At 40.4% G+C, this 27,571-nt stretch overlaps 1 protein-coding gene across 3 annotated transcripts in view; it reads left to right on the top strand.

The window, feature by feature from the left end:
* PRKN (parkin RBR E3 ubiquitin protein ligase) overlaps nucleotides 1–27,571 on the top strand; it is a 1,286,511-nt gene that overhangs the window by 495,097 nt on the left and 763,843 nt on the right. For all 3 annotated transcript variants that reach the window (XM_054972198.1, XM_054972190.1, XM_054972207.1), the window contains one exon: nucleotides 19,737–19,855. In XM_054972198.1, coding sequence (XP_054828173.1) covers nucleotides 19,737–19,855 — 119 coding nt within the window. The remainder of the gene's footprint in view (nucleotides 1–19,736; nucleotides 19,856–27,571) is intronic.

Genomic DNA, 27,571 nt, shown 5'->3' with positions numbered 1-27,571 from the left:
TATGCCAAATTATATCAGAGTCAAGTGGTAAATGAGGATAGTATCGATCAATATTTGAGCAAAATCGATTTACCAAAGCTATCTGAGAAGTGGAAGGGAAAATTAAATGCTGAAATAACAGAAACAGAAATTATGGATGCAATACATTCGACTAAATTGGGGAAGGCACCAGGACCTGATGGAATAACGGCTAAATTTTATAAAGTAATGGCAAAAGAGGTGGCGCCTTTCCTGAAAAAAGTGATGAATGGGATCTTAAAGGGACAAAAGATTCCGGAAACCTGGAATGAGGCTAATATATCATTGATTCCAAAAGAAGAGCAGGACCCATGTAATGTAAAAAATTATCGACCTATATCACTGTTAAATAATGACTACAAGATTTTTGCGAAAATATTGGCAGAGAGGCTGAAAGAATGGCTGGCTGAATTCATTGCAGAAGAGCAAGCAGGATTTTTACCAAATAGACAGATCAAAGATAATCTAAGGACTGTAATAAATGCAATAGAATACTATGACAGACACTGTGAAAAAGAAGTTGGTTTCTTTTTTGTGGATGCAGAGAAGGCTGTTGACAATTTAAACTGGAATTTTATGTTCGCCACAATGGAGAAGTTACAGATGGGAAAAGAGTTCATTCAAGCGGTAAGAACTATATATAAAGACCAGTGTGCAGCAATTGTAGTAAATGACGAGCTAACTAAGAGATTGGAAATACGGAAGGGCACAAGGCAAGGTTGCCCATTGTCTCCACTGTTGTTTGTCTTGATATTGGAAATCTTATTGATGCAGATACGAGAAGACGACGCCATAAGAGGTATGAAGATTAAGGGATTTACATACAAAGTCAGAGCCTTCGCTGATGATGTAATGGTTATTGTAGAAGATCCAATCCAAAATATGCCAAGATTGTTGGATAAGATAAAAGAATTTGGTGATTTGGCTGGATTTTATGTTAACAAAAGAAAATCTAAGATATTATGTAAAAATATGGTGAAACAAAGACAACAAGAATTAATGGAAATCACCAACTGTGAGGTAACACATAAAGTAGAATATTTAGGAATAGAGCTTACTGCTAAAAATACTGACTTATTCAAGAATAATTATGAAAAGCTGTGGCAACAAATTGATAGAGACTTAATCAAATGGAATACGTTGAATTTGTCGTGGCTGGGAAGAATAGCAGTAATTAAAATGAATGTACTACCACAAATTATGTTTTTATTGCAAACAATGCCAATAATAAGAGACAATAAGCAATTTGATAAGTGGCAAAGGAAAATATCGGACTTTGTATGGGCAGGGAAGAAGCCTCGAGTGAAGATGAAAGTTTTATGTGATGCCAAAGAAAGAGGGGGACTACAATTACCAAATATAAGACTATACCATGAAGCAATATGTTTGGTGTGGCTTAAAGAATGGATGTTGTTAGAGAATCTTAAACTTTTAACACTCGGAGGATATAAAAAAAAATTTGGTTGGCATGCGTACTTATGGTACTCTATGTTTCTGCATCATTACATTAGGCGAAGTCTCTTCACGGTTTGGCAAAAATATAAAAAATATTTGGATGAAGGTATCCCGACGTGGGTGGTGCCAATGGAAGTTATTGACCCGAGGATAATTTATAATAGGGAACAATGTTTGTCATATAAAGAGGTGTTGAAAATGGAGCAGAATATGATTAAGCTTAAAACAGAAGATGAAGTATCTTATTATGGATGGTTCCAATATAGGCAGATCAAAGACTTATATGATTCGGATCGTTTAAAATCGGGATTTAAATGGAAAAATTCGGAATTGGAAGAATGTATACTACAAGAAGGCAAGAAAAAGATTTCTAAAGTTTATAAGATTTTGTTAAAATGGTATACAGAAGACGAAACTGTTAAAGTCCAGATGGTGAAGTGGGCTATAAACTGCAATAGAGACATAACAATGGAGGCATGGGAATACTTATGGAAAAACACATTGAAGATATCGACTTGGACTAATAATAAAGAAAATGTTTACAAGATGATATATAGATGGTACTTAACGCCGAAGAAATTAGCTTATGGGAACAATAAAATGTCAGATAAGTGCTGGAAATGTAAAAACCATGAAGGTTCATTATATCATATGTGGTGGACCTGTGAGGTAGCAAAACAGTTCTGGGGAGATATTATAGAAGCTATGACTGCAATTTTACAAATTCAAATAAATAAGAACCCAGAACTGCTGTTGTTGAATTTGAATTCGGAAGGGATTCCCAGGCAACATAGAACATTACTATTTTATATGACAAAAGCGGCGAGAATCTTATACGCTCAGAAGTGGAAGACAAAAGAAGTACCATCTATTGAAAATTGGATACAAAAATTGCTGTACATGGCAGAAATGGACAAAATGACAAGAAAACTGAGAGAACAGAATCCAGAGGAATTCTTTAATGATTGGGGGAAACTAAAACAGTATTTGGAAAAGAAGTGGGATGTAAAGGGAGAATTGTGGGTGTTAGATAACTATGAATTTGGCAGAAGGGAAGAGAGGGGGATCTTTACAGGAGGAGAAGAGATAAGTTAGAAATATATTGTAATTGTTAATTTGATATTAGATCTTTTATAGTTTAATATATAATATCTATTTTAGTAGTATATTAGGACAGATAAGAAAAGAAAAAGAGATATAAGTAGTAGATTTAGGCAGCGGGTTGGAAAACTGTTGGAAGTCTGAGATAAAGGAGGGAGGGGAAAGGGTGGGGGACTATGGAAATGAGGGTATTAATTAAAAAATTTGTAATATTAAACCTTACTCACCCAATAAAAATTTTTATATAAAAAAAGAAAACAATACAGGATGGAAGGCAGAAGCCCTTCCTTCTCACACCAAGCTCCTGAGATGAGTTGGGCTCAGCATCCAAGGTGTCTGCAAAAAGGACTCAGTCAGGTTGAAGGATCCCACTTGGGTCATGTGTAATGTGCAGTGTGACCCCCTAGTTAAGTAGAACTCTGGTTTCCTACCTGTCCACTCCAGAAAGAAAGGGATTAATCTTTGCCAAATATTTTATATCTTACTTAAATTAATACACTCACATAGCCATATTACTCTGTAGATTCAAAATAAAGCAGGAATCCAGTGGTACTTCAGAGGCTAACAAAATTTATTCCAGCAGGTTTCTTGAGTCAGAGCTCACATCGTCTGATGTGTGAAGCCTTTATGCATTTCCTGAAGTGAACTCTGACTCAATGAAAGTTTATCTGGAATAAATTCTGTAGTACCCATAGCTAGTCCTTATAGTACCATTGGTGTCATATTATCTGTGGTAACTGTCAGAAGAGTGGGAGTGCAGAGGTGTGGGTACTTCCTCTTCTCGCGTGACCACATGATGATGTCACTTCTGGATATGCCAAAAGCAACAGCATTATGCCAGCATTTGGGGCCAATTCATCACTTGGTGTAAACTAGAAGTAATGTCATCATGCAGGTAGGTGATCTCTGGGTGGCCTACCTCCTCCTGGTGATCACCAGTGATTGGCGGGCAGAAAGACAAATCACCAGGAATTTGCCCTCCACCAGGAGGCATCTGGCAAGCCTACTCGCGTCGTTATTCCGTTCTAAAGGCAGGTGCTTTCTCCTTTATTTAATACTAAATATTTCACTTCCTTTCCAGTGCATTGTAAGGAAAAATTAAGTGAGTTAATATAATAATTCTTTGACCTATCATCTGATACTGACAGACTTATTCACTGGGAAATGTTAAACAGCCAAATTCGATTACAGACTCTAGGGACAATTTGTTTTGAACTCTTCAATTCAAAGAATGGAATAATTTTTCTTAACAATTTAAAGTTGACTAATCCTTTTGCCTGAAATTTGAATATTTGGAGAGACTGGTTTGGATCCATCCAGCTTTTTCATTGATGTTTACCCAATTTCCCTCCCTTCTGCAGCACCCAACCTACATGGCTTTTGTATATGCACGTTACATTATCCTTGTTGCAGCTTTTGGGAGGGTGGACCACTCCTTCCTTTTTTCTCAGCACAAAACCTGGTTGGATCAAACACAGCATTTGCTTGTCTGTCCTTGCATCTGTTTGTCTTACCTTTCTTCCTTCTAGATAAAACTGCAGCTCCCTTGGAATTGGAAGTTATTGAAATGGTTGCATGTCATCCGCATTGAGGAATTTTGTTGGATACAGTAGTTCTCCTGTGTTTACTATTGTATAGCTGGTGCTATAAGGCACTGAGGAGCAATTAATGCATTATATTTGAACTGTTATATTGATTAAGTTATAAGCTGATGTAGAGGAGCCCTGTGGCGCAGAATGGTAAGCTGCAGTACTGCAGCCCAAGCTCTGCTCATGACCTGAGTTCGATCCTGGTGAAGTCAGGTTCAGGTAGCCAGCTCAAGTTGACTCAGTCTTCCATCCTTCTGAGGTTGGTAAAATGAGTACCCAGTTTCTTGGGGGTAAAGTGTAGATGACTGGGGAAGGCAATGGCAAACCACCCCATAACAAAAAGTCTGCCAAGAAAACGTCGCAGTGCAGTGTTCCCTCCATGGTTCAGTAATGACTTGGTGCTTGCACAGGGGATCCCAGGGACCTGGGAAAGCCTAGGTTTTCCAAAATGCCTACAGACAAAGAACCATCAGCATGAGAGGCCACCCTGCCAGACCCTGCAAAGGAAACATTGCCACTGACTCTTGAGACAGCCACCAAGCTTCCACTGTGCAAGACTTGAACCTGGGTCCTCTTCAGCTATCAACCTGGGTTCCTTGGGCTCTTCCTCTGAGGACTTTGAGTCCAAGTCATTGAGCTGGTTAGAGGAGGGTCATGACATTCAAGACTCCTAGACAAGATCTGATCAGATATTTCTGAGTTTGGTAGAACATATGGGCCAATCACAGGCCAAGGGGGTAGAGCTTAATGCTAGCAAAATGTAGGCTGAAAGGTCATAGCAATGACTGGAGATGGGCTTTTCTGTAATAATAGCCTGGTTGTGAACCATCCTTCCCAAAGATATTTGTTGGCACCCAACAATTATTTATTTATTTAGACTTTTCACTGATTTAACAAGCTGGCCTTTTGCTGCTCATTTGACTTCTTTTTTCATTCTGTTTCTGCTGTTCAAGTGCTGCCTTTTATTGGTTAATGTATTAGTTTTTGTGGTTGTGTGTATTTGTTGATTTGAAAGGCAGTGTAGAAATATTTGAAATAATCAATATACAGCTTTTAATGTGGCTTTATGTATGCTGTTGCTCACCTACAGAATACTTAGTTTCAAGAGTGGATGAAAGTAAATGTATCTTTGTGTGAATAACCAGGTTTTAAAAATCTGTAAAACAGATCTGCTGTTAGGGTTTGGCTAGTAAACTTGCTAGTATATTTACAGTGTGATCCTATGCAGAGTTATTCCAGTCTACGCCCATTAAAATAATTGGGTTTAGAAAGTCATAACTCTGCTTCAGATGGCATTGTTATACACAGTAGTGTTTTAATGTTAGGTTTGTGTGTGATTATATAGCAGACTCATGGGGTTCAATGTCATAAGGTACTCTCTGAAAGAATGATCAATAATGTACCAGCAATTGCTTGTTTTCCCTTGGAGAAGAACATACATTTATAAAACTTTGAAATGAACCATCATTCTCTGTGTGCATGCACGTACAGCTTGCATTTAAAAATAGGGCTTTAATTTTTTAATTAGCAATTGATGTATCTGCACGTTTGAGCAGAGTGCCAGTGCTGTAAAATATTAATGGAAAATTCTATGAAACCCTATAGCGCATGATTGAATGAGGAAAGACAAGGTTGTAAGGTTGATACTGCAGCAGTTCTAGTGATTGCTGGCACTATGCCATAATTACAATTTTCTGTATTAATACCACTTCAGATTTGGTGTTGTATTTGAGGCAGATTTATTTTCACCTTCTTTTGCCCCTGAAAACAAAGAGAGAGAATCTCAATCAAGGCTGTTTGTGAAAAATTAGACCTAAATATTCTTGGGAAACAAGGACTGTTAATGTTAGCTGATGATTTGTGCGGCTTGTGTGACTTCTACCTACATCCGTATTATTCTTTTAATTTATTCTGATTGCTCTTCTGCTCATTGATGGTGATGCTGTTCTCTTTGCAGATAATGTGACTATAGAAGTGTGAGATTGTTATCAGTTCATCCGCATAAAGTAGTGGAATTTTTTTGCTGGAAATATCCAGTTACTCCCCTATCAAAAATCTGAGTGTGCCTTCTGTACAGCTCTAAATGTCCAGCAGTTTTGCTCTCAGAGAGACAATTGACAAGTTGTTCCAGAACTCTGCGTAGCTCTTGCTTGTTTCCTGGCTTCATACTAGACATATTTCTGGTGTGTTAAGTTTAATACTTTGTGATTTCTTTTAACAGTATTCATGAAAGAGACTGATAGTGCTGAAGATGGAGTTAAGTGCAGTGGTAGCCTACCATTCTTTGTACCAGGTTTTATGATGTACAGTAAATAGGAAACACTTCACAGTTCAAACCTCTGCTGTTCTTGGTGTTGCTGGAATCACACATGCATACCTCTTGACTTGTGCAATGTTTGCTACCTGACTCCTTGTCCTTATTCTGTGACTTATTGTCTGATGCACAAACTGGATAGGACTTATCTCGAAAAAAATGTAGATAGTACATGTAATATGTACACATAAAATGGGACCTTTCTGGCTGAATAGATGTTTCTGCCATCCAGTTTTGGATTTGGGGGACTTTTTTTTGCTTTCTAAACCAGTAATACCAGATATTTGGCAAAAAGTGCAACACTCTGGGTGACGAACAGTCAATGCCAACATTCTTGGAATGCAGTTAATTATTAAGCTTGTTCAATGGACCAATTCTGACAGATTGTCTTGAACTTGCATAAGATTGGTGTCATTTTTAATGCCTCCAGATTGTCTGAATATTCCAAAAGGCTTAAGGTTACCCAAGATTGTGGGTAACCACAAATTCATTGTCGTTCTTCTGTGCATCCCCACACGAGACTGTGCACGCACAGGCCTGCCGGCGGAGAAACTTTCTAGCTTCTATAGAGCTCCGCTAGGGGCTGCTCTTCCTAGGTCACATATGGAACTGCTTTTTCCTGCCTAAATGGCACCATAACCTGGGAGGAGCGCCCCCCCCCCCCCAGTTCTCTTTTAGCCACTGCAAAGAGAGGAACGGTGCTTCTGAGATCTTCCCTTTCCTTGTCACTTTAGTGCCTCTTTCAATTTTTCCACAGTGGTTCTGACCTCGGACTGTTTTTTCAACACTTCTTTTGCCTCCTGCTTTCAACTTGGTAACTGTGCCTTTACGTTATTGATTATTGGACTCTTCCTGACTATCCTATCCATCTCACGTTTCCAACTTGGTGCTTCTGGCCTTTTTCTTTGCAATCGAGTCAATTCAATCGATCACTTTGGTGAACTTGTGGTCTCAATATGTCACAGAAAGCTCTGTTCAAGAAATGTTCCCAATGTGGGACAAAGATGACCCGTTCTGACCAACACAAATTGTGTGTGAGCAAGGGGCATAAAGTTGACTCTTGTTTGATCTGTCAGCAATTTATTCCTAAAGCTAGAAATGAATGAGCCCAGCAACTAAAAGCCGCCCTTTGAGAGAAGGTTTTCTCAGGCTCTGATTCCTTGGCACCAAAACAATCTGCCTCTAAGGAGCCTCAGCAACCACTGGATCTAAAGCCCGCTAAGCCCTCAGGCATGCCAGATCAGAAATCGAGAGCCAGCTCTGTAGCCTCCATGCGATCGGCTCTGAAGTTGGATCTGATTATTGTAAAAGCTCTGACTCCACATATCCTTGAATCCGAGGTAAAGGGCCGGATCTGTGACATCCTCACGATCAGTTCCGAAATTGGATCCGATGGCTGAGAACACCTCAATTCTGCACACCTTCTTGAAACCAAGATTCAGCTCTGAGCCACCAGTTAAGATGTCAAAGAAATTCAAACATTTGTCTCGCTCAAGCTCCAAGTCGGGTCGGAGTCAGGAGAAGCATGAACAACACAAGAGTAAGGAGCCATTTTTGGTTCCTAGAACCCCATCTCCGCATCTTCACTCCCCAGAGCGCTCTGTATCTGAGGGCGAGTTGTTTGAATTGGATTCTGTTCGTGTCAATACAGACCAGGTGATCTGGAGGGCAGAGCATGGTTTCGAATATGTACCTGATTGGGCTGACCCATCAGGAGGAGATATGGTGCCTTAGGACCACAAGCGGTTTTCTCTACATCATTCCCTGACTCTGAGCGCACACAGTGAATATGGTTCCGACTTCTACCATGCACCAGGCTCAAGGGAGTCATCTCAACATCAACACCAGAGGGCTTGCTGTATCCTGCTACCGTACCATTGCTGCTGGTCAGGGGCCCCACATGGGTTTGAGTCTTCGGATCCGAAACCATCGACATCCTCCAGGAAGGATTGGCTCCCTCCTCCATCACCAATTCCTGAACAGCTCAACTCTGATGAGGATGACTTACAACAGGCTTCACGGGGCACCAGTTCCACCACGTCGGAGCCATCACCAGATGAGAACGTCGGGATTTTTTCTACATTTCCCTTTGAAGATCTGAGTCTCTATGAGGAACAGATTCGTCCAATACTTAGAAAACCATCCCTAGACAAAAATGATATGGTCAATTATCGCCAAGTCTCTAACCTGTCCTTTCTAGGCAAAGTGATTGAGAGAGCAGTAGCTGACCAACTGCAGACCTTCTTGGATAACTCTAGTGCTCTGGACCCTTTCCAATCAGGCTTCATACCAGGGCATAGGACAGAGACAGCACTAGTAGCATTAGTGGATGATCCCCATCTGAATATAGACCAAGGCCATGCCTCCTTACTGTTTCTATTGGATCTGTCTGCAGCTTTTGATACAGTAGACCATGCCATCTTGTTGAGGTGTTTAGAAATAGAAGTGGGCATCAAAGGATGTGCCCTGGACTGGTTTAAATAATTTCTCTTGGAGCAAACTCAAAGGGTTGCTGTTGGAGATCAGCTATCTCCAGAATGGGAACTATCTTGTGGGGTTCTGCAGGGTGCAAACTTATCTCCCATGTTATTTAACCTCTACATAAAGCCTTTAAGAGAACTCATTCACAGCTATGGAGTTGGATGTCATCAATATGCAGATGACACCCAACTCTATATCTCACTTTCCAGGTCCCCACAGGATGCAGTGGAAATGTTAGATTGCTGCCTGACAGCCATGGTGAAATGGTTGAAAAACAAAAAATTGAAATTGAATCCAGACAAGACTGAAGTGATGTTTGTTGGGAAGGCAGAGATCTTGAAAGACATTGTACTCCCCACTTCCGATGGAGTTTGTCTGACCCTTGTAGACTCAGTTAAGAGCCCAGGGGTTATTTTGGATCCAGCATTATTACTAGAAAAACAAGTAAAGGCAGCGGCAAAAAATGCTTTCTGCAACCTCACTCTAGCCTGGAAGATGGCCTCTTATCTTGACACTGCTGACCTGGCCACTTGAATCCATGCTATGGTAACATCAAGGCTTGACTATTGTAATGCTCTATACATAGGTCTCCCATCTAAGTTAACTAGGAGGCTCCAATTAGTGCAAAATGCTGCAGCTCAATTGTTATCAGGATCGAGCAGGAGCATGAACATCACTCCCATCGTACAGTCGCTCCACTGGCTACCCATCAGTTACCATGCTCAGTTCAAGGTATTAGTTATTACATACAAAGTTCTTCATGGCTTTGGTCCAGCATACCTACGGGACCGCCTCCCTCCCTATGTTCCTCCATGGCAGCTTTGCTCATCTGAACAGGGTCTCCTGTAGGTGCCAGGCTGCACACAGGTGAAGTCAGCAGCAGCTCGTACAAGGGCTTTCTCTGTGGTGGCCCCTATCCTGTGGAACAGCGTGCCTGAGAAAGTCAGAAGAGCCTCCACTCTCCTGGCTTTCTGTAAACGATGCAAAACCAAACTATTCAAAAAGGCTTTTTACTCAAATGGGAGGGCTGTATTGTAGGGATGGGGTCTCAGATGCTTCACTAACAAGTTGGGGATCATAGACTTCATCACTATTTTTGCCTTATATATTATCTGTTGCTTTAAATATGTACTCCTATGTACAACCAGCGCTCCATGTTGTCTAATGTTAGTCCTAGAACTATGTTTTGCTCCAGTATTTTTTCTACTCTGTCTTGGATCCTTGCTAATGTCTGTCTCTGTCTTGGATCCTTGTATTTTGTATTGAAATGTACTTGATACTGATTGTATTACCCTCATGCTGTATAATCTGCCTTGAGCCTCAGTGAGAAAAGCAGACTATAAATGATGTAAATAATTAAAAAAAAAATAAAGATGTCCAGAATGGCACAAGCCCTGGATCTGGATGTTTCCTCCTCCACACCCAAGTCTGGGGAAAGCTCTTGGGTAGACTTTATAGTGATGCACCAGCAGTTGTTGGCTCCCCAATCATTGAGGGTTTAGATGATCTTGAAGGCCTGGGAGAAGCCGGCAGAGACACCACCCACTTCGAAGAAGGTGGAGGCAATGTATAAGATAAAGCGGAACTCTTGACAACCTGTTCCATCCTCCCTGCTGACAGAGGATTAGAAAGAACACAGGAAATACCTTTGCTTTAAGTACCATGATAGGGTGTACTAATATGCTGTATTACCCTTTGGATTGGCAACTGCACCCCAGGTATTCACCAAGTGCATGGCACTGGTGGTTGCTTATTTGAGAACCCAGGGTTGTTCTATTTTCCTGTTCTTAGATGACTGGCTGTTGTCTGCAATGTCAGAAGAGAAACTGAGAGCAGATGTCACTTTAGTAACGGCTGTTTGTTCACGTTTAGGTCTGGTTATTAATACTGCTAAATCCAGGTTAATACCTTGTAGGAGAATTACCTATAGGTAGGGAGGTAGATTATTATTATTATTATTTTAAATCATTTTTATTGAATGGGTTAAAATACATTCCTTTAAAATATACAATTTCATTTACTCTTCAAATTGATATATATGCCCCCCATCCCTTCCCCCTCCCCCTTTTCCCCTTTTGACTTCCAACAGCACTAGAACCCCTTTATTTCTTATCATTACCTCTATCCACACTATAATCCCTATTATCAAAGGTAAAGTTCGTATACATTCTCCACACCTCTTAGTAGTTCTCTATGTCAGACTATGTCATTCCAGAATTGATAGTCTGCTTCACTCCCTTTCTGAAAGAAGACAAGGTCCTTTGATTTCAAAAAGGTTTATTGTGAAGAAACAGCATTCATTTCCAGACATACATATTCCAGGATAGAGAACCTGGCCAACCAAAGTATTGTCAAGAATGACTCATAGAAAGAAAATGGTTACATTTCACACTCCCAAGCCCAGCCTCCCCCCCCCCCGAGTTCGCATAGCAAAGCTTCTCAGAGAAACGTAGAGCTGGCCACGGTCGAGCAGACAGATAAGAGGATATCCTTTCCCATGGACTTGGCTCCTTGCAGGTGTTGGGGCCTAGAGAGAAAGAAGACTAAACACTACAAAGTTAAACATGGCGTTACTCAGGTTAAACAGGCTCTGACACTCTAAAGTCCACAATTGTCCTCTCACATCCCACTTATTTTCCAGATAGTCCTTAAATTTCCTCCAATCAGTTAGAAATTCATTTGGATTTTGCTCCTTCATCTTTCTTGTCATTTTGTCCATCTCCGCCATGTACAACAGTTTTTGAATCCATTCTTCCACTTCTGGTATGTCTTCTTGTTTCCAGTATTGTGCATACAATATTCTTGCTGCTACAGTCACATAAAATAACAGTGTCCTGTCTCCCATATTTACTTTTTGCATATTTAGTCCTAGCAACAACATTTCCGGGCTCTTCGACAAATTATATTTCAAAATTGACAGCATTTCCGCATAAATCTTAGACCAAAAATTTTTGGCCTTATCACAAGTCCACCACATGTGGTAGAAAGAGCCCTCATGTTTTTTACATTTCCAGCATTTATTTGACATGTCACTGTTTACATTTGCTAATTTTTTCAGCATTAAGTACCATCTGTAAATCATCTTATATCCATTCTCTTTCAAATTGTTACATGTAGATGTCTTCAGTGTGTTCCTCCATAAAAATTCCCAATTTTCCATTGTAACATCTTTGTTAAAGTTTATTGCCCATTTCACCATTTGTGTTTTAACTACCTCATCTTGTGCATACCATTTCAGTAAAATTTTATGCATTTTAGAAATCATTTTTGCTCCTTCTCCAAACAAAATTTCTTCTAATTCTGTATTTTTTGTTCTAAAACCCACCTTTCTTTTATCAGATTCAAATACATCTTTAATTTGTCTATATTGCAAGCAACCATACTCAAATGGTAACTCCTCTTTATTTTTTATTTTAAAGGTATCTCTGTCAGCCCATAATAATTCTTTGTAGGTTAACCAATCTTCTCCCTTATAATACATATTTGGGTTCACCACTTCTGCTGGTACAATCCACATGGGCCTTTCCCCGCCCCCCATAAACTCCTTATATTTTTGCTAAATCATGAAGACATTCCTTCTCACAAAATGATGCTGAAACATACCGTCCATTTTATGTTTCTCATACCACAGATACGCATGCCAACCGAACAAATTGTTATGCTCTTCCAATGCTAACAATTTAAGATTAGATAATTTTACCCATTCCCTCAACCAGATTAAACAAATCACTTCATGGTACAATCTCAAGTTTGGTAATTGCAGACCTGGTAGGGAGGTAGATTAGATGGAAAGGTAGGGAGGTAGATTAGATGGGAAAACTTGACCTGGAGTTTATGACCGAATCTCAGATCTTACTATACCTCATTTCCTATCTGGTGTGTGCGGGGGGGGGGGGGGGAGGTCCTCTGTGATAGTGGAGTCAAATTAAATTGTCTTATATGCTAGTTTCATTGGACAGCTGCAACCAACACTGCTGAATGACATTTCAGTGAGTTGAGCCAGTTTGTTGTGGGAGCCAGTTTAGTGTGAGGGCCATGGTGTAGTGGTTAAGAGCAGCAGGACTTTACTTTGGAGAACCAGGTTCCTCCACTCCTCCACTTAAAGCCAGCTGGGTGACCTTGGGTCTGTCACAGCCAGGGCTTTTTTTCTGGGAAAAGAGGTGGTGGAACTCAGTGGTGGAACTCAGGACCACACAATGACATCACTTTGGGTCAGCTGGAACAAGGGGGGAGTTTTTTAAAGTTTAAGTCGCCCTTGGCGAAAATGGTCACAAGGCCAGTGGCCCCACCCCCTGATCTCCAGGCATGGAGGGCAATCTAAACTCCCCTCTGTCTGGAGATCAGGGGGCAGGGCCACTGGCCATGTGACCATTTTCAAGAGGTGCCAGAACTCCATTCCACCGTGTTCCAGCTGAAAAAAAGCCCTGGTCATAGCTCTTCCAGAGCTCTTTCAGCCCCACCCACCTCACAGGATGCTTGTTGTGGGGATGATAATAACTTACTTTGTAAACCTCTCTGAGTGGGCATTGTTGTCCTGAAGGGTGGCATATAAATTGAATGTTGTTGTTGTTATTGAGCATTGTGAATTTGTGATCCAACAGCCTCTTGTATTGCAACGGATTTGAGATCATGCAATTTGTTGGACAGGAAAATGTCTTGAATCGGTTCTGGCGTTCCAAATGCCATCAATTTTTGATGAGTTCAAATACCTGCCCATTCTGGGAAGTTATGTTATAATGAAGTTGTCCTAGGGAACATTCACAGCTTTTAGGGAGGTCTTCTCTTTGATTATTATCAAAGTACCCAACTGCAAGAGGAATTAACTTTTGTTAAAATGCACACTCAAGAATATTACAAATATTATTAACGTAGAATTTATTAGGTGACAAGTAATTGGTCCACCTTCTCAGTTCCAAAATCTTTCTTGGAACAGGTTTTACATTTATTTGAAGATATCCAGGAATTAGAAGAGTTATTTCAGTAATCCGCAAGAAAAATAAATATGGTGCCTTTCCTCTTCTAATTCACTTAGTCAACTTATTGGCACTAGTAAATATAGTTTACAATCTGAACTGCAATGAAATTAATTGCAGTAACTCAGAACTGTCTCACAACAAGAGGATACTTGTCAAATTTAATGCCATCACATTTAGGATTAGTCCAATAAATTGAAAAACCTATGACTTGTCATCTTTTCAGTTCATTCTATATGTAATATTGAGAGATGGCCTTTTCATTAAGGAGGCAGTAAATTAAAATTGGGTAGCCTGACAATTTTCAATGCACTCAGCTGTGATTCCAGCATTTCACCGATATGATAAATTAAACACTATTGGAGCCACTTTTAGGGTTTGGGGGGGGGGGGGTCCCAGACAGTGGAAGACCATTATTGCACCCTCTTAATCAGTGAGAGTCAGGAGGGGTGCCATACAAACTGTGAGAGAGCCCAGAGTTCTCTGCCAGGATAATATAAGCAAGCTAATTAAGTGAAGTTCGTGCCAAATTCTTTTTGCAAAGCCTCACTTTCTAATTTTCCATAGTAGACATAGTTATTATTTATATATTTGATTTATATTCTCCTGTACCACATAGTCTCAAAGCAGCTTACATCAGTTTTTCAAAATGCAAACATTTTTTCCCCAAAGTACTAATGATCTAAACAAATGTTTCTCAAACTGGAATCTGGGGTCCCTAGTTGTCCATGAGTGTACTCCAGGAGTCTGTGAGTCCAGAGACTGAGACCTTCTTGTACCTATCTGGCTAATGTTAAAATTTAGCCTTCTTGGTTTTCTAGGGATCAGGGTAGTAAATCCATCTCAGAAGGACAGAATAAGCTCCCCACTTTTTTAAAGAGTGGGAACTCATAGAACTGTTGTCACCTGCAGCCACTTAGCATCTAGATCATCTCAGGGTCAAACTAGATGATGATGCATCCATGGGGTCCAGGGGCTCACCAACATTTTGGAGGTGTGGTGTTCCCATGGGAACAGCACTGTGGAGGCCCACTGTGGAAGCCCAGTTTTGCGTACACCACTGAGAGGTATAGTTAAAGTATCAGGTTCAGGTGATTTAATAAGTCTTTAAACCCTGGAAAGCTGATGCCAGTCAGAGAAAGAAAATTAGGCAGTAGGGGTGTGCAAAGGCACCCTGGTTCGTGTTTCCTGAATCTGGCAAACCCGAATCGAGAAGCCAATTCGGGTATAGCAGAAACCCGAATCGCCCAGCCGATTCGGATATGCCGATTCGGGTTGATTCGGATTGATTCGGGTTAGCTTTTTCAATGGGAAAAAGCCTCCCCCAGGCTTCTCTGAAGCCTGGGGGAGGCATTTTCCCACCTAATCAGCCCAAAATTGGTGGGGTCCTTCCTCTAACTCCCCTCTAACAACCCCCCAAGTTTCAGACCGATTGGACTTTGGGGGGCCATGTTATGCCCCCCCAAACCAGGTCCCCCATCCTCGCCTAAAAAAAAGGGCATAGCTTTAGGTTGCTGCTGCTGATCTTCATTCATTTTTTCCTATGGGGAAAAAATGAAGAGGCAGGCTTCCTTTGCCAGGGGTGCCATTTCGCATGCAAAATGCCCCCCAACCCTCCGGGGCCCTTCTCCCACCTTTCCTCCCACCCCCCACCAAGGCTCAGCCTGCTCCCACTTGGGGGGGCATTTCATGGCCTCCCCAAGTAGGTGCTCTCAGCCCCCAAAGTCCACCCCTTACAGCCCCACACAAACCCAATTCCCCCCAGCTGCCACACACAGACCCAAATCCCCACATTAGCCCCTCACAGACCCAAATCCACCCCCAGCAGCCCCACACCCATAACCCCAGGAACACGCTGGCAAAAGCCAGCCCTCTCCCTTCACCGTTTTTGACAGCAATTGTGTTTGGGTGATTCTCTGATGTGAAGTGAGTTGTGTTATTTTTGTGTAGTACACTGCTTCCATGCCCTGTTGTGCCTTCCTACTGTGTAACCTAAAGCAGTTAAAGAAATAAAGTGCTTTTGACATCAATTTTTTGGGGGTGATTCTTTAATGTGAAGAGAGTTGTGTTATTTTTGTGTAAGATACTGCTGCCATGCGCTTTGGTGTGCCCCCCTGCTGTGTAACCTAAAGCTGTTCAAGAAATAAAGTGTTTTTGACAGGAATTGTGTTTTTGTGATTCTCTGATGTTAAGTGAGTTGTGTTATTTTTGTGAGGTGGAATGCTGGAATGCCCTTTGGTGTGCCCCCCCTGTTGTGTATCCTAAAGCTGTTCAAGAAATAAAGTGTTTTTGACAGGAATTGTGTTTTTGTGATTCTCTGATGTTAAGTGAGTTGTGTTATTTTTGTGAGGTGGAATGCTGGAATGCCCTTTGGTGTGCCCCCCTGCTGTGTAACCTAAAGCTGTTCAAGAAATAAAGTGTTTTTGACAGGAATTGTGCTTTTGTGATTCTCTGATGTTAAGTGAGTTGTGTTATTTTTCTGTGTGGGGGACTGCTGGTGTAATGTGTCATAATGCTTTGCCTACTTGTACTTTGAAAGGGAGAAAATAATTTTTAAAAAACTTTATTTTGTGTTGTTCGTGTTTTATTCTTTGTTGTGCAGTTGGTTCCCATCATAGGGAACAATGGGGCTGGCTGGCCAGCCATCTCTGTAGGTGGTGGGGGAATTTGAGGGAGGGTGTCTGTGGTTCAGGTGCTCTTTCCCAGGGACCAGCTGGCACTCAGAAGTGTGCCCACCATTGTGGCACCCCTGGGCTGTGCAGAATTGCCCAGGGAAAGAGAGTTTAGAAGTTCGCAGCATAGGGAACAAAGGGAGAGGGCTGGCCTTTGCCAGCCTGTTCCTGGGGTTATGGGTGTGGGGCTGCTGGGGGTGGATTTGGGTCTGTGAGGGGCTAATGTGGGGATTTGGGTCTGTGTGTGGCAGCTGGGGGGGAATTGGGTTTGTGTGGGGCTGTAAGGGGTGGACTTTGGGGGCTGAGAGCACCTACTTGGGGAGGCCATGAAATGCCCCCCCCCAAGTGGGAGCAGGCTGAGCCTTGGTGGGGGGTGGGGGGAAAGGTGGGAGAAGGGCCCCTGAGGTTTGGGGGGCATTTTGCATGCAAAATGCCACCCCTGGCAAGACAAGCCTCCCCCAGCTGTAAGTAGTAGAGAAAAGAGCACCTACTTGGGGAGGCCATGAAATGCCCCCCCCCAAGTGGGAGCAGGCTGAGCCTTGGTGGGGGGTGGGAGGAAAGGTGGGAGAAGGGCCCCTGAGGGTTGGGGGCATTTTGCATGCAAAATGCCACCCCTGGCAAAGGAAGCCCGCCTCTTCATTTTTTCCCCATAGGAAATAATGAAGAAGATTAGCAGCAGCAAGCTAAAAAGATGCTCACTTTTCCCTTTCTTAGGCGAGGATGGGGGGACCTGGTTTGGGGGGCCATAACATGGTCCCCCAAAGTCCAATACGTCTGAAACTTGGGGGATTGTTAGAGAGGAGTTTGCGGAAGGACTCCACCAATTTTGGCTTGATTCGGTGGGAAAATGCCTCCCCCAGGCATCCGGGAAGACGGAGGCATTTTCCCCTTTGAAAAACCCGAATCAACCCGAATCGATTCGGGTTTCCCCGAATCATCCCGAATCGGGGTGATTCGGGTTTTTTTCGGGTTTCCAAAACCCGAGCTGCACACCCCTATTAGGCAGTTTCATAGGAAAAGAATATAGAGGCCAATTTTGTGGGTAAATTACCTGGTCCATTTTCTCTTTCCTACTTTTTTTGCATTAGAATTTTATTGAAATATTTACACTAATTAAAAGAAACACACAAAAGAAAAAAGGTCATAATTCTAAAAATCAAGGAAATAAAAAGAACAAAAAAACCAAATACATATACAGGTAGGAATACATACCACTTTTCTCTTTGAAAAAGTATACAAATATTACATATTATGCACTAACACTAAAATTGCCATAGATGAACAATTCTCCTTTCCATCTAAAAATTCTTTACCTCTCCCTAATCTCTTAAAGCACAGATAATTCATTTCTTTCTGTTTCACACAAAGAGTCTATAAGGGGCTTCCAGGTACCCACATATTTATCTAATGTCTTTTCCCTGATCAAAGACGTCAGTTTAGCCATCTCAGCATATTCCATCATTTTCTCTAGCCACTCTTCTACTGTAGGTATTATTGTAACTTTCCATTTTTGAGCTGCTGTGTCATATACAGAAAAGGCAAGTAAATGACCTGTTCTATTTTCTCTTTCTTACTTTTTTGTGTTCAGTCATGCTGCTTTCTATTCCTGGAATAGATTACCATTTTCTATCCTCTGAGACATTTCTTCTGAAATGTGATATCAAAACTATCTGCAAACCTTTCTTGAATCACTGCAGTCTCATTTTTGTGTGCAGTGTGTGAGCAAGTTAATCCAACTCTACCTCATTCAATTTTTCCCTTCTCTTCAGTTTTTTCTGTCTCAGATTGTACTCTCTGTTGCCTGAAAAAAATCTCACTTTTGTGTTTATACAGTTCTGAAGATAAGTACACCAACTAATTATGTAATAATAGTTGTTAGACTACTCATCTACAGAGAACCTCTGCAATTCACAGCATCTGGTGTAGGGATGGTATTGTTAGGAACTGGACTGTGCTCTTATTCAAAGCCTCCCTTCAGCTTTGGCATACCTTGACAATGAATACCAATGAATAGATGATAAAGGCAGCAGATTCTCTCAGTAATTGGATTAGCCAGTTCTCACCAACAGGATGGAACAAGGCTTAACCAACATGCCCAATCTGAGTATAGAATAGGTTTAAAGACCAGAAAAGCCAGCTGGTTTTTGAAGCTTTTGGTCATAGGTAAATATCTAATATCAAACAACTCTTCAGAGATTTTTTCCACAGGAAATCTAAACATGCTCCATATGCTTCTATCATCTCAGACCAACTGAGACAGCAGAGTTGGCAATTTGCCAATTTGCCAACTATGGAATAACTACCGCCTGATTACCAAGGATGGTACTGTAGCGTTTGGTGACTGTTGTTGCCTTGGGACTATGGTTTTGCTTGTCTACTTGCTTCTACTCTGATCAATATATATATGTAAATAAAATATATATTATAGAAGCAGACTATCTCCAGGGCTTGTTCACTGATCTTCCTTTCAATCTCCCCTGGAATTTCTTCCATTTAGAGGAGACAAAAATGCAAGTTCTGCAATTTTCAGTTCAACAGAAAGCATCTCTGAAACTTCTTGGGGTGTTTGTGTTTTCTTCCTACAGTGGAGAGACTAGTATAACTAAATTCTCGGAGAAGAATGTCTCCAGCAAATCACTCCTAAAGCCCCTTTAAATGTTCCCCTAGCTGGGTGGGAGCTGTTTTCCATTATTGACTTCTGGCATCTGAGGCAAGGTTTAAATGACCCAATTGCATGGGAGGGAGTAGATTGTATGGGCTCCAGCCATAACCTTGGCGTTCCACTGAGAGGGAAGTGTCAATTCTACAGGTCAGGGCAGCTTGCCTGCCTGAGCTGTGTGTGTATCCATGGAAATGCAAAGGATGCTAGAGGAACTTATTGGGGGTGGGTGAGAGAAGAGGCATTGCTCCGAGAGATGCTCTACCTACTTGTTACAGAAAATAAAGAATAATAAATTTCTGTGTATGCAGCTAACTTTAGCAAATGGTTGTTTTTTTGTGAAACTTCATTCTGGCATTCTGCTTGAGGAATGTGCTCTTTAATTTGCTCTTTAGAATTCTTATTTTTCTTCATTCTCAAGCGAACAACACATACTCTGGCTAAAAATATATACATTTTCTTCTTTCCCAACAGGAGCTGCTACCTACAACAATTTCTATGTTTTTTGCAAAAGTTCCTGCCAAGCTGTCAAACATGGAAAACTACGGGTCCGGTGCAAAATATGCAAACAAGGCACTCTGACTCTGGCAAGGGTAGGCAAGCATTTTCTTATTGTAATGAGATATTGACTGGTTTGAACTGGCAAATTGGTGAATACTGTAAAGAATACCAGAACTGGATACTAGAATTAGGGGAAATCATAATAATGACCAAGATCATGTATTGGAAAGTAAAACAAGTAAACAAATAAATGTTCTGGAAGAGTGGTATCTAGAAGTGGGCACAGACTGGAAAAACCCCATGGACCATCAGCCCACGGTCCATCGCATTTCATGGACCACAAACTTTTCACGGACCTGCCCCTTTCACGGACCAGGTCATCAGTCCATGGTCAGTCACTCAGAGATGCCAAACTTGCAGCGAGGCTTCATCAGGCTCTCCTCCAGCCACCCTCCAAGTTTGGCCAAGATTGCATTTCGAAGGTCCGAGTTACGGACCCCCAAAGCTGCTGCCCTCTGGAAATGTCCAGTAGATACTAGGAGTTGCAATGAAGCAAAATCAAAGAGAAAAGGATGGGGGAAGAGCCCCCTCACTTACTACACAGACACCTTCCCAGCCATTGCTTAGAGAATTAATTCTTGCTCCTTGCTCGCATAGAGAAGAATGGGAGCTCTCTGATTGGCAGGCAGAGCTGCCTATCAAGTTTCTAAGGGCTAGGATTGGTGTGTTCCTAGGGCTGCAGAACGTCCATACCCTCTGTTACCTAGGGAATTAATTTTTGCTCCATGCTTGCAAAGAGAAGAATGGGAGCTCTCTGGTTGGCAGCCAGAGCTGCCTATCAAGGTTTGGAGGCTAAGATTGGTGTGTTCCAAGATCTGCAGAAGGTCTGCGGATGTCCTCAACATTGCCTAGAGAATTAATAGATCAGAGCCAGGATGTCTGGACTCACGGACCATGGACTGATGGACTGGCCCAAATGGACCAAAGTTCATGAAAAATGTGGTCCCACGAAACCGCGTGTTTGTGAACCGCGAACCAGGCCAGACCATGTCAAATTTAGGTTCATTTTCTGGTCCATGCCCACCTCTAGTAGTATCTATTCATTTATTAGAAATTGCAAGGACAATACTACCTGTATTTGGTGAAAGAGCACTGGGGGTATGTAAACTTTTGGAAGTTTTGCCTTGTTTAAAATATCCTAGCAGAGATGAAGGGCAGGGAGAGACATTTCTACAAAGCAGCAGATCTACTACTCACACTGGGTCCTCAGAAAAAGAAATTTTCCACTACAAGATGTTTCACCTCATTGGGAGAAGTCATGATGATCACCTACTCCATTCTCATTCAAGAAAAGAGTTGTCAGGAGACTGTCAGTTAGCTCCCTCCAAAGACTGCTTTGTCATAGGTCTTGACTTCCACCTGGTTCATCGTTTTAGACCAAACCCATGGACAGCAATTTCATATCATGGCTTGGACCCATTGGTAATTCCTGCTGGTACAAGGGACTTCTTTCAACAGAGCAGGACGTCTCTGCCCCCCTTGCTGAAGCCCAAAATGCTCAGTATTGGTATTTTCTTTTTCCTAATTGACCATAATTTTGATGCTTGCAAGGTATTATATCTTTATTTGGATGAGTATTGGGGATGGATATCCTTTTGTTTTTAATCCTATCACCTATTACCAATAAAATGCAGTAAGTTATACAATGTTTTAAAATACGTTTCAGAGGCATAGCAAAATTAAGTAAGATATAGTTTGCAATGTTATGTGCACTTATTAGGGAGAAACCATTGAACCCAATGCAATTGTCTTAGCGTAAATATGCTTAGGATGGCCTGCAGTAAATCAGCAATCCTATACACAATTATTTGGGGGCAAATTCTGTTGATTTCACTGGTTCAATGTATTTCAGTGAAACTTCATCTCAAGTAAGCATGCATATTTTCCTTATCTCTCTAAAATGGTAAGTCAGAGACTTACTTTTATTAAAATTAAAACTCCAAATCTGGCAAGCTAATGTAGTAAATGGACTTCAGCGACATACATAGAATCTCAACAATACCTGGATTTCTGGGTGAAATAACATTATTAGCTGGATGTTCATATTCAGTCTCCGTGTATGTGTGTGGACTTTTATTTCTTGTTCTCTGCTTAACGTTGCTTTTTCCAGCATAAAGAACAATATGTCATTAGCCTGTGCCAATGTAAAGTTGTGCTATTTGCCCTCTGAATTAATAGAGCAGGAGCCAATGTGAGGCTTACAAACATAGAAGCTATATTTCAATTCTGTGCATACAGGTAAAACTGAAAGATGCAATGTACATTGATTTTCTGTTTCCCTCATAGTTTTCATTGACTGTTTCAACTTTTGTGTGTGTTTCAGTAATTAGATAGTTCCACAACATCTAATACATCTATGGATTTACTGCAATACTTGTTATTGGCCTGTTATTCTGCCCAAAACATTCTGCTCAGCAGTTTTAACACTTTGAATATTGGTTTGATTTACTTTGAAGCTGTCATATGATTCCCTAATTTTCTGTGAGCAGTGAAGCTGGTTGTTTTTAATTTCTGCATGCAAATATTTCTCATGTGAACAGAATCTCGAATGCATTGTTTGTCTTCTTTGCCACATTAGTCTACTTGGTATTGACTTTACATTGCAATCAGAAGAGGTGTTCTTTCACATTTTAGCTGAGGCTGTGGGGTACTGGAGGAGGTTTCAAGGCAGGAAGGGTGAGCTTTACAGTGAGAGTCAAAGGCCTCCTCTTGGATTTACTTAAGATAAACTTTGAAAAGTTGTCTTTTAAAGAGCCTTATTGTGGTTATTTTTTATACCCCATAATAGAGTCTTAGGAACTTCTAAAGAATAAATCACCTGTGCTCTAACATGAGGTAGGTTAGGGGACTTTACATGCCACTGATTCTAACACCTATACTAGGCACACTTCTTCAGGAAGGCAGGTTTTTCCTCTTCTCTCCTCCACAGTTAGTCATCAAAACCTCTTGACATTATCCATGAAGATTGTGTTCTCTGGGGCTAATTTCTTTTTTTTTTTTTTGAAAAATTTTTATTGGGTTAGAATCCATTATTTCCACATTTACATTCAATTTTCCCCAATTTTTTCATCTCTAACCCCCTCCCTTTCCCCCCCCTTTTTGTTGACTTCCAACAGCTTTCCAACCCTTTGTCCCCTTTCCCTTACTTTTATTAGCTTCCTCTATCTAAAACAAATATATATTCTCCATTATTCTAAGCAGTACATCCTTAACTATTTTTAACATTATATGCCCAAACTGTAAGCCTTTGTTTCCATCTTGGATAAACAATTTATCCCAATTTTTCAATTTCAGGTATTTCTATATATCATAAACCATATAGATCATACGTTCGTTTATATCAAACAATTTGACTTATTCTCTATATATATTACTCATTCTATCTTTTTATAATAGTTCTATATATCTCTCCTCACGTAGTCAATCAATTTGACCCATCTATATCTTCAGACATTCAGTTTGGTACAAAACTTGTCAGAAAAAAAAGAAAATATTGTTAGTTAATCACTCCTTATATTTAGTCCTTATAATTAATTATTTTCTCTATGTTCTGTTTGTTAACCTATATATATCTATATATATGTCAATCTATTAATCTGACTGCTTATTAATTCACATTTATCTCTTCTCCCCCCGGTAAAGTCTCCCCCCTCTACTTCAATACTTCAGTAGTTCTCAAACTGCCACAGTTTTCCTCCCACCTCCCATTTCTTCTCCAGGTATTGTTTCAGCTTCTCCCAGTCTGTGTTGAACTGCCCTGAGTCCAGATCTCTCAATTTTCTTGTCATCTTATCCATTTCAGCCATATACAGCAATTTGTAAGTCCAATCTTCAATAGTTGGCACTTCTTGTACTTTCCATTTTTGCGCATACAAAAGTCTAGCTGCTGCTGTCATATAAAATATCAACGTCCTGTGTTGGGCTGGAATTCCCTCCATTCCCAAGTTCAGTAGCAGGAGTTCTGGGTTCTTATTAATTTGAAATTGTAAAATTTCACTCATTTCTCTTATTATTTCCCCCCAGTACTGCCTGGCTACCTCACACGACCACCACATATGATAGAGGGAGCCCTCATGCTTCTTACATTTCCAGCATTTATTAGAAGTATTCAAATTCCCTAGCGCAATCTTCTTTGGTGTCATGTACCAACGATAGATCATTTTATAAATGTTCTCTTTGATATTAATACATGTCGTTGTCTTCATTGTAGTTTTCCACAAGTATTCCCATGCCTCCATTGTTATTTCTTTATTAAAGTTTATAGCCCATTTCACCATTTGTGTTTTAACTATCTCATCCTCGGTATACCACTTCAACAGTACTTGGTATACCTTGGATATTCTTTTCTTATCTTCTTTAAGAAGGGTCTGCTCTAGTTCCGAATTCTCTATTCGTATACCTCCCTTTACAGAGTCCGAATTATATAAGTCTCTGATCTGTCTATACTGGAACCAATCGTAGTTAGGTGATAGTTCCTCTTGTGTCTTTATTCTAAGTTTGGATGCTTCAGTTTTAGTTATTTCTTTATACGTTAAACATTGTTGTTCATTATCAACAGCTCTCGGGTCTATCACCTCATATGGAACCACCCACAAAGGGGTTCCTTCTTGTAGATAAATTCTGTACTTCTTCCAGATTATGTATAGACTTCTCCGAACAAAGTGATGCAGGAACATCGAGTTGACCTTTACTTTGTCATGCCATAAATATGCATGCCATCCAAATATTTTTTTATATCCCTCTAGGGCTAATAGTTTCTTGTTCTTTAATGTCATCCATTCTTTCAACCAAACTAGGCAGATTGCATCATGATAAAGTCTCAGATTGGGCAGTTGCATTCCGCCTCTTTCCTTTGCATCTTGTAAAACTTTCACTTTCACTCGAGGCTTCTTGCCTGCCCAAACAAAATCTGATATTTTCCTCTGCCATTTTTCAAATTGTTTGGAGTCTCTGATGATTGGTATTGTCTGTAGCAAAAACATTACTCTTGGTAACACATTCATCTTAACTGCTGCAATCCTGCCCAACCATGACAAATTCAATCTATTCCATTTAATCAAGTCTCTCTCTATCTGAGTCCATAGTTTTTCATAATTGTTTTTGAATAGATCTATGTTCTTTGCAGTTAATTCGACTCCCAAATATTTCACTTTACTTGTTACTTCACAATCCGTTGTTTCCATTAACAATTGTTGTTTCTGCTTAGTCATATTTTTGCATAATATCTTTGACTTCTTTTTGTTGATGAAGAAACCTGCCAAGTCTCCAAACTCCTTGATCTTATCTATCACTCTTGGCATGTTCTCCAATGGGTCCTCTACAATTAACATTATGTCATCCGCAAATGCTCTGACCTTATATGAATAGTCCTTTATTTTTATTCCACGAATTTCATCATCTTGACGTATTTGTATCATCAGAATCTCCAATACTAAAATGAACAACAATGGAGATAACGGGCAACCTTGTCTTGTTCCTTTACTTATCGTCAATTTCTTGGTCAATTCATCATTCACCACAATTGCTGCAGTCTGGTCTCTATAAATTTCCTTAATTGCTCTGATGAATCTTTCTCCCAATTGTAGCTTTTCCATAGTGGCAAACATAAAGTCCCAGTTTAAATTGTCAAACGCTTTTTCAGCGTCAACAAAGAAGAAACCAACCTCTTTGTCACAACGCTTGTCATAATATTCAATAGCATTGATCACTGTCCTTAAGTTGTCTCTTATTTGTCTGTCTGGCAAAAAGCCTGCTTGTTCCTCCTCTATGACTTCCGAGAGCCACCCCTTCAATCTCTCCGCCAATATCTTCGCAAAAATTTTATAGTCATTGTTGAGTAGCGATATAGGTCTATAATTTTTCACATTAGTCAGGTCTTGGCCCTCTTTTGGGATCAATGATATATTCGCTTCACTCCAAGTTTCTGGAATCCTTTGATCCCTTAAAACCCCATTCATCACCTCTTTTAGGAATGGTGCCAGTTCATTAGCCATTGTCTTATAGAATTTAGCCGTAAGTCCATCTGGCCCTGGCGCCTTTCCTAGATTTGCAGATTGTATTGCCTTACTTATTTCCTCGTCAGTTACTTCACTATTCAACTTATTTCTCCAAGCTTCCGAGATTTCTGGAAGTTTGGTTTTCTCCAAATATGACGCTATTGATTCTTTGTTTACTTCTTTTTTATTATACAGCTTAGCGTAAAATTTATAAAAGGCTCTACTAATGGTAGCCTGCTCCAAATACGTTTTGTTATCTTCGCAAATTTTATTTATTATCTTTTTTTCCCTTTTCTTCTTCAATTGCCATGCCAGGTACTTCCCAGGTTTATTAGCACCCTCAAACGCTTTTTGATTCAGTCTTTTGAGATTCCACTCCAATTCTTTATTGCTCATTGCTGTTAGCTGTTCTTGAAGTATTTTAATTTCCTGGTATACCTTCTTTTTCCCTGGTCTCTTTTTTAGCTGTATTTCTTTGGCTTTTATTTTCTCCTCAATCTCTTGTCTTTTCTCCTCTTTCTTCTTTCTTGCTCTACCATTTAAATCCATTAGTATGCCCCTTACAACCGCCTTGTAAGCATCCCAAACTTTATTGGTTGGTACTTCTTTATTCACGTTGTATTGTATAAAAAACTTTGTCTCTCTTCTCAGTATTTCCATATTCTCTCTTTCCTGTAACAAGTCCTCATTTATTCTCCATGCTTTCCTTTTTCTCTTTTTTCCAAATTTCCACATAATTGGGTTGTGATCTGAGCCTACCATAGGCATTATTTCTACCTCCTTAGTCCATAATGCTAAGTCTTTTGAGGCCCAGATCATATCAATTCTTGATAATGTAGAATGCCTTGCAGAATAAAAAGTAAACTGTCTGCTTTTAGGATATTCTCTCCTCCATACATCTTCAAGAGTCTCTTGTTGAATCAACTCAAAAAAAAGCTTTGGTAATAGTCCTCTTTTCTTTTGTGCCGTTGTAGTCTTTTTGTCTAGTTCCAAGTCTGTCACTCCATTGAAGTCTCCAGCAAGAATTATCTGGTCGTATGCAAGATCGTCTAAATGCTTCCTTAAATCCTCAAAGAAGCTTTCTTTTGCACCGTTAGGTGCATAAAGTCCGACTACCAACACTCTCTTTAAATTCCAAATACATTCCACTGCTACAAATCTAGCTTCCACATCTCTCATAACAAATTTTGGCTGTAGCTCCTCTTTTATGTACAACACCACTCCTCTTTTTTTCTTGTTGGAGGCCGCTACATATTCTTTGCCCAATTTTCCAGATTTTAAATATTTTACATCCTGCTTTCTGATATGGGTCTCTTGCAAACAAACAATGTCACATTTTTGTTTTAGTAGCCAGTGAAAAGTATTTTTCCTCTTATTCGGTGAGTTTAGTCCATTTACATTCCAAGATAATACTTTACACTCCATACTCATGATCTTGTTGGTAAGTCTTTTTCATTGTCCTTAATAAATCGCTCCATCTCTCGCTCAGATCTGATGCGTTTTTTGGCCCCTCCAAACTCAAAGGACACTCCTTCCGGTAACTCCCATCTGTACCTGATTTTCATGTCCTTCAAAATCTGAATTAGCACTTTATATTTTTTCCGGTCCAGTAACACTGATCTGGGCAGTTCCTTCATTATAATAATCGTCTTGCCATCAATCTCCAATGGATCTTGAAACTGTTTTGTCACAATCCTCTCTTTCATATTTCGTGTTGTAAACTGCACAATCACATCTCTTGGTAGTTTCCTC

This window comes from Eublepharis macularius, chromosome 1, assembly GCF_028583425.1.
Source record: "Eublepharis macularius isolate TG4126 chromosome 1, MPM_Emac_v1.0, whole genome shotgun sequence".
Lineage (NCBI taxonomy): Eukaryota > Metazoa > Chordata > Lepidosauria > Squamata > Eublepharidae > Eublepharis > Eublepharis macularius.
This window is presented reverse-complemented; position numbering and strand designations above follow the sequence as displayed.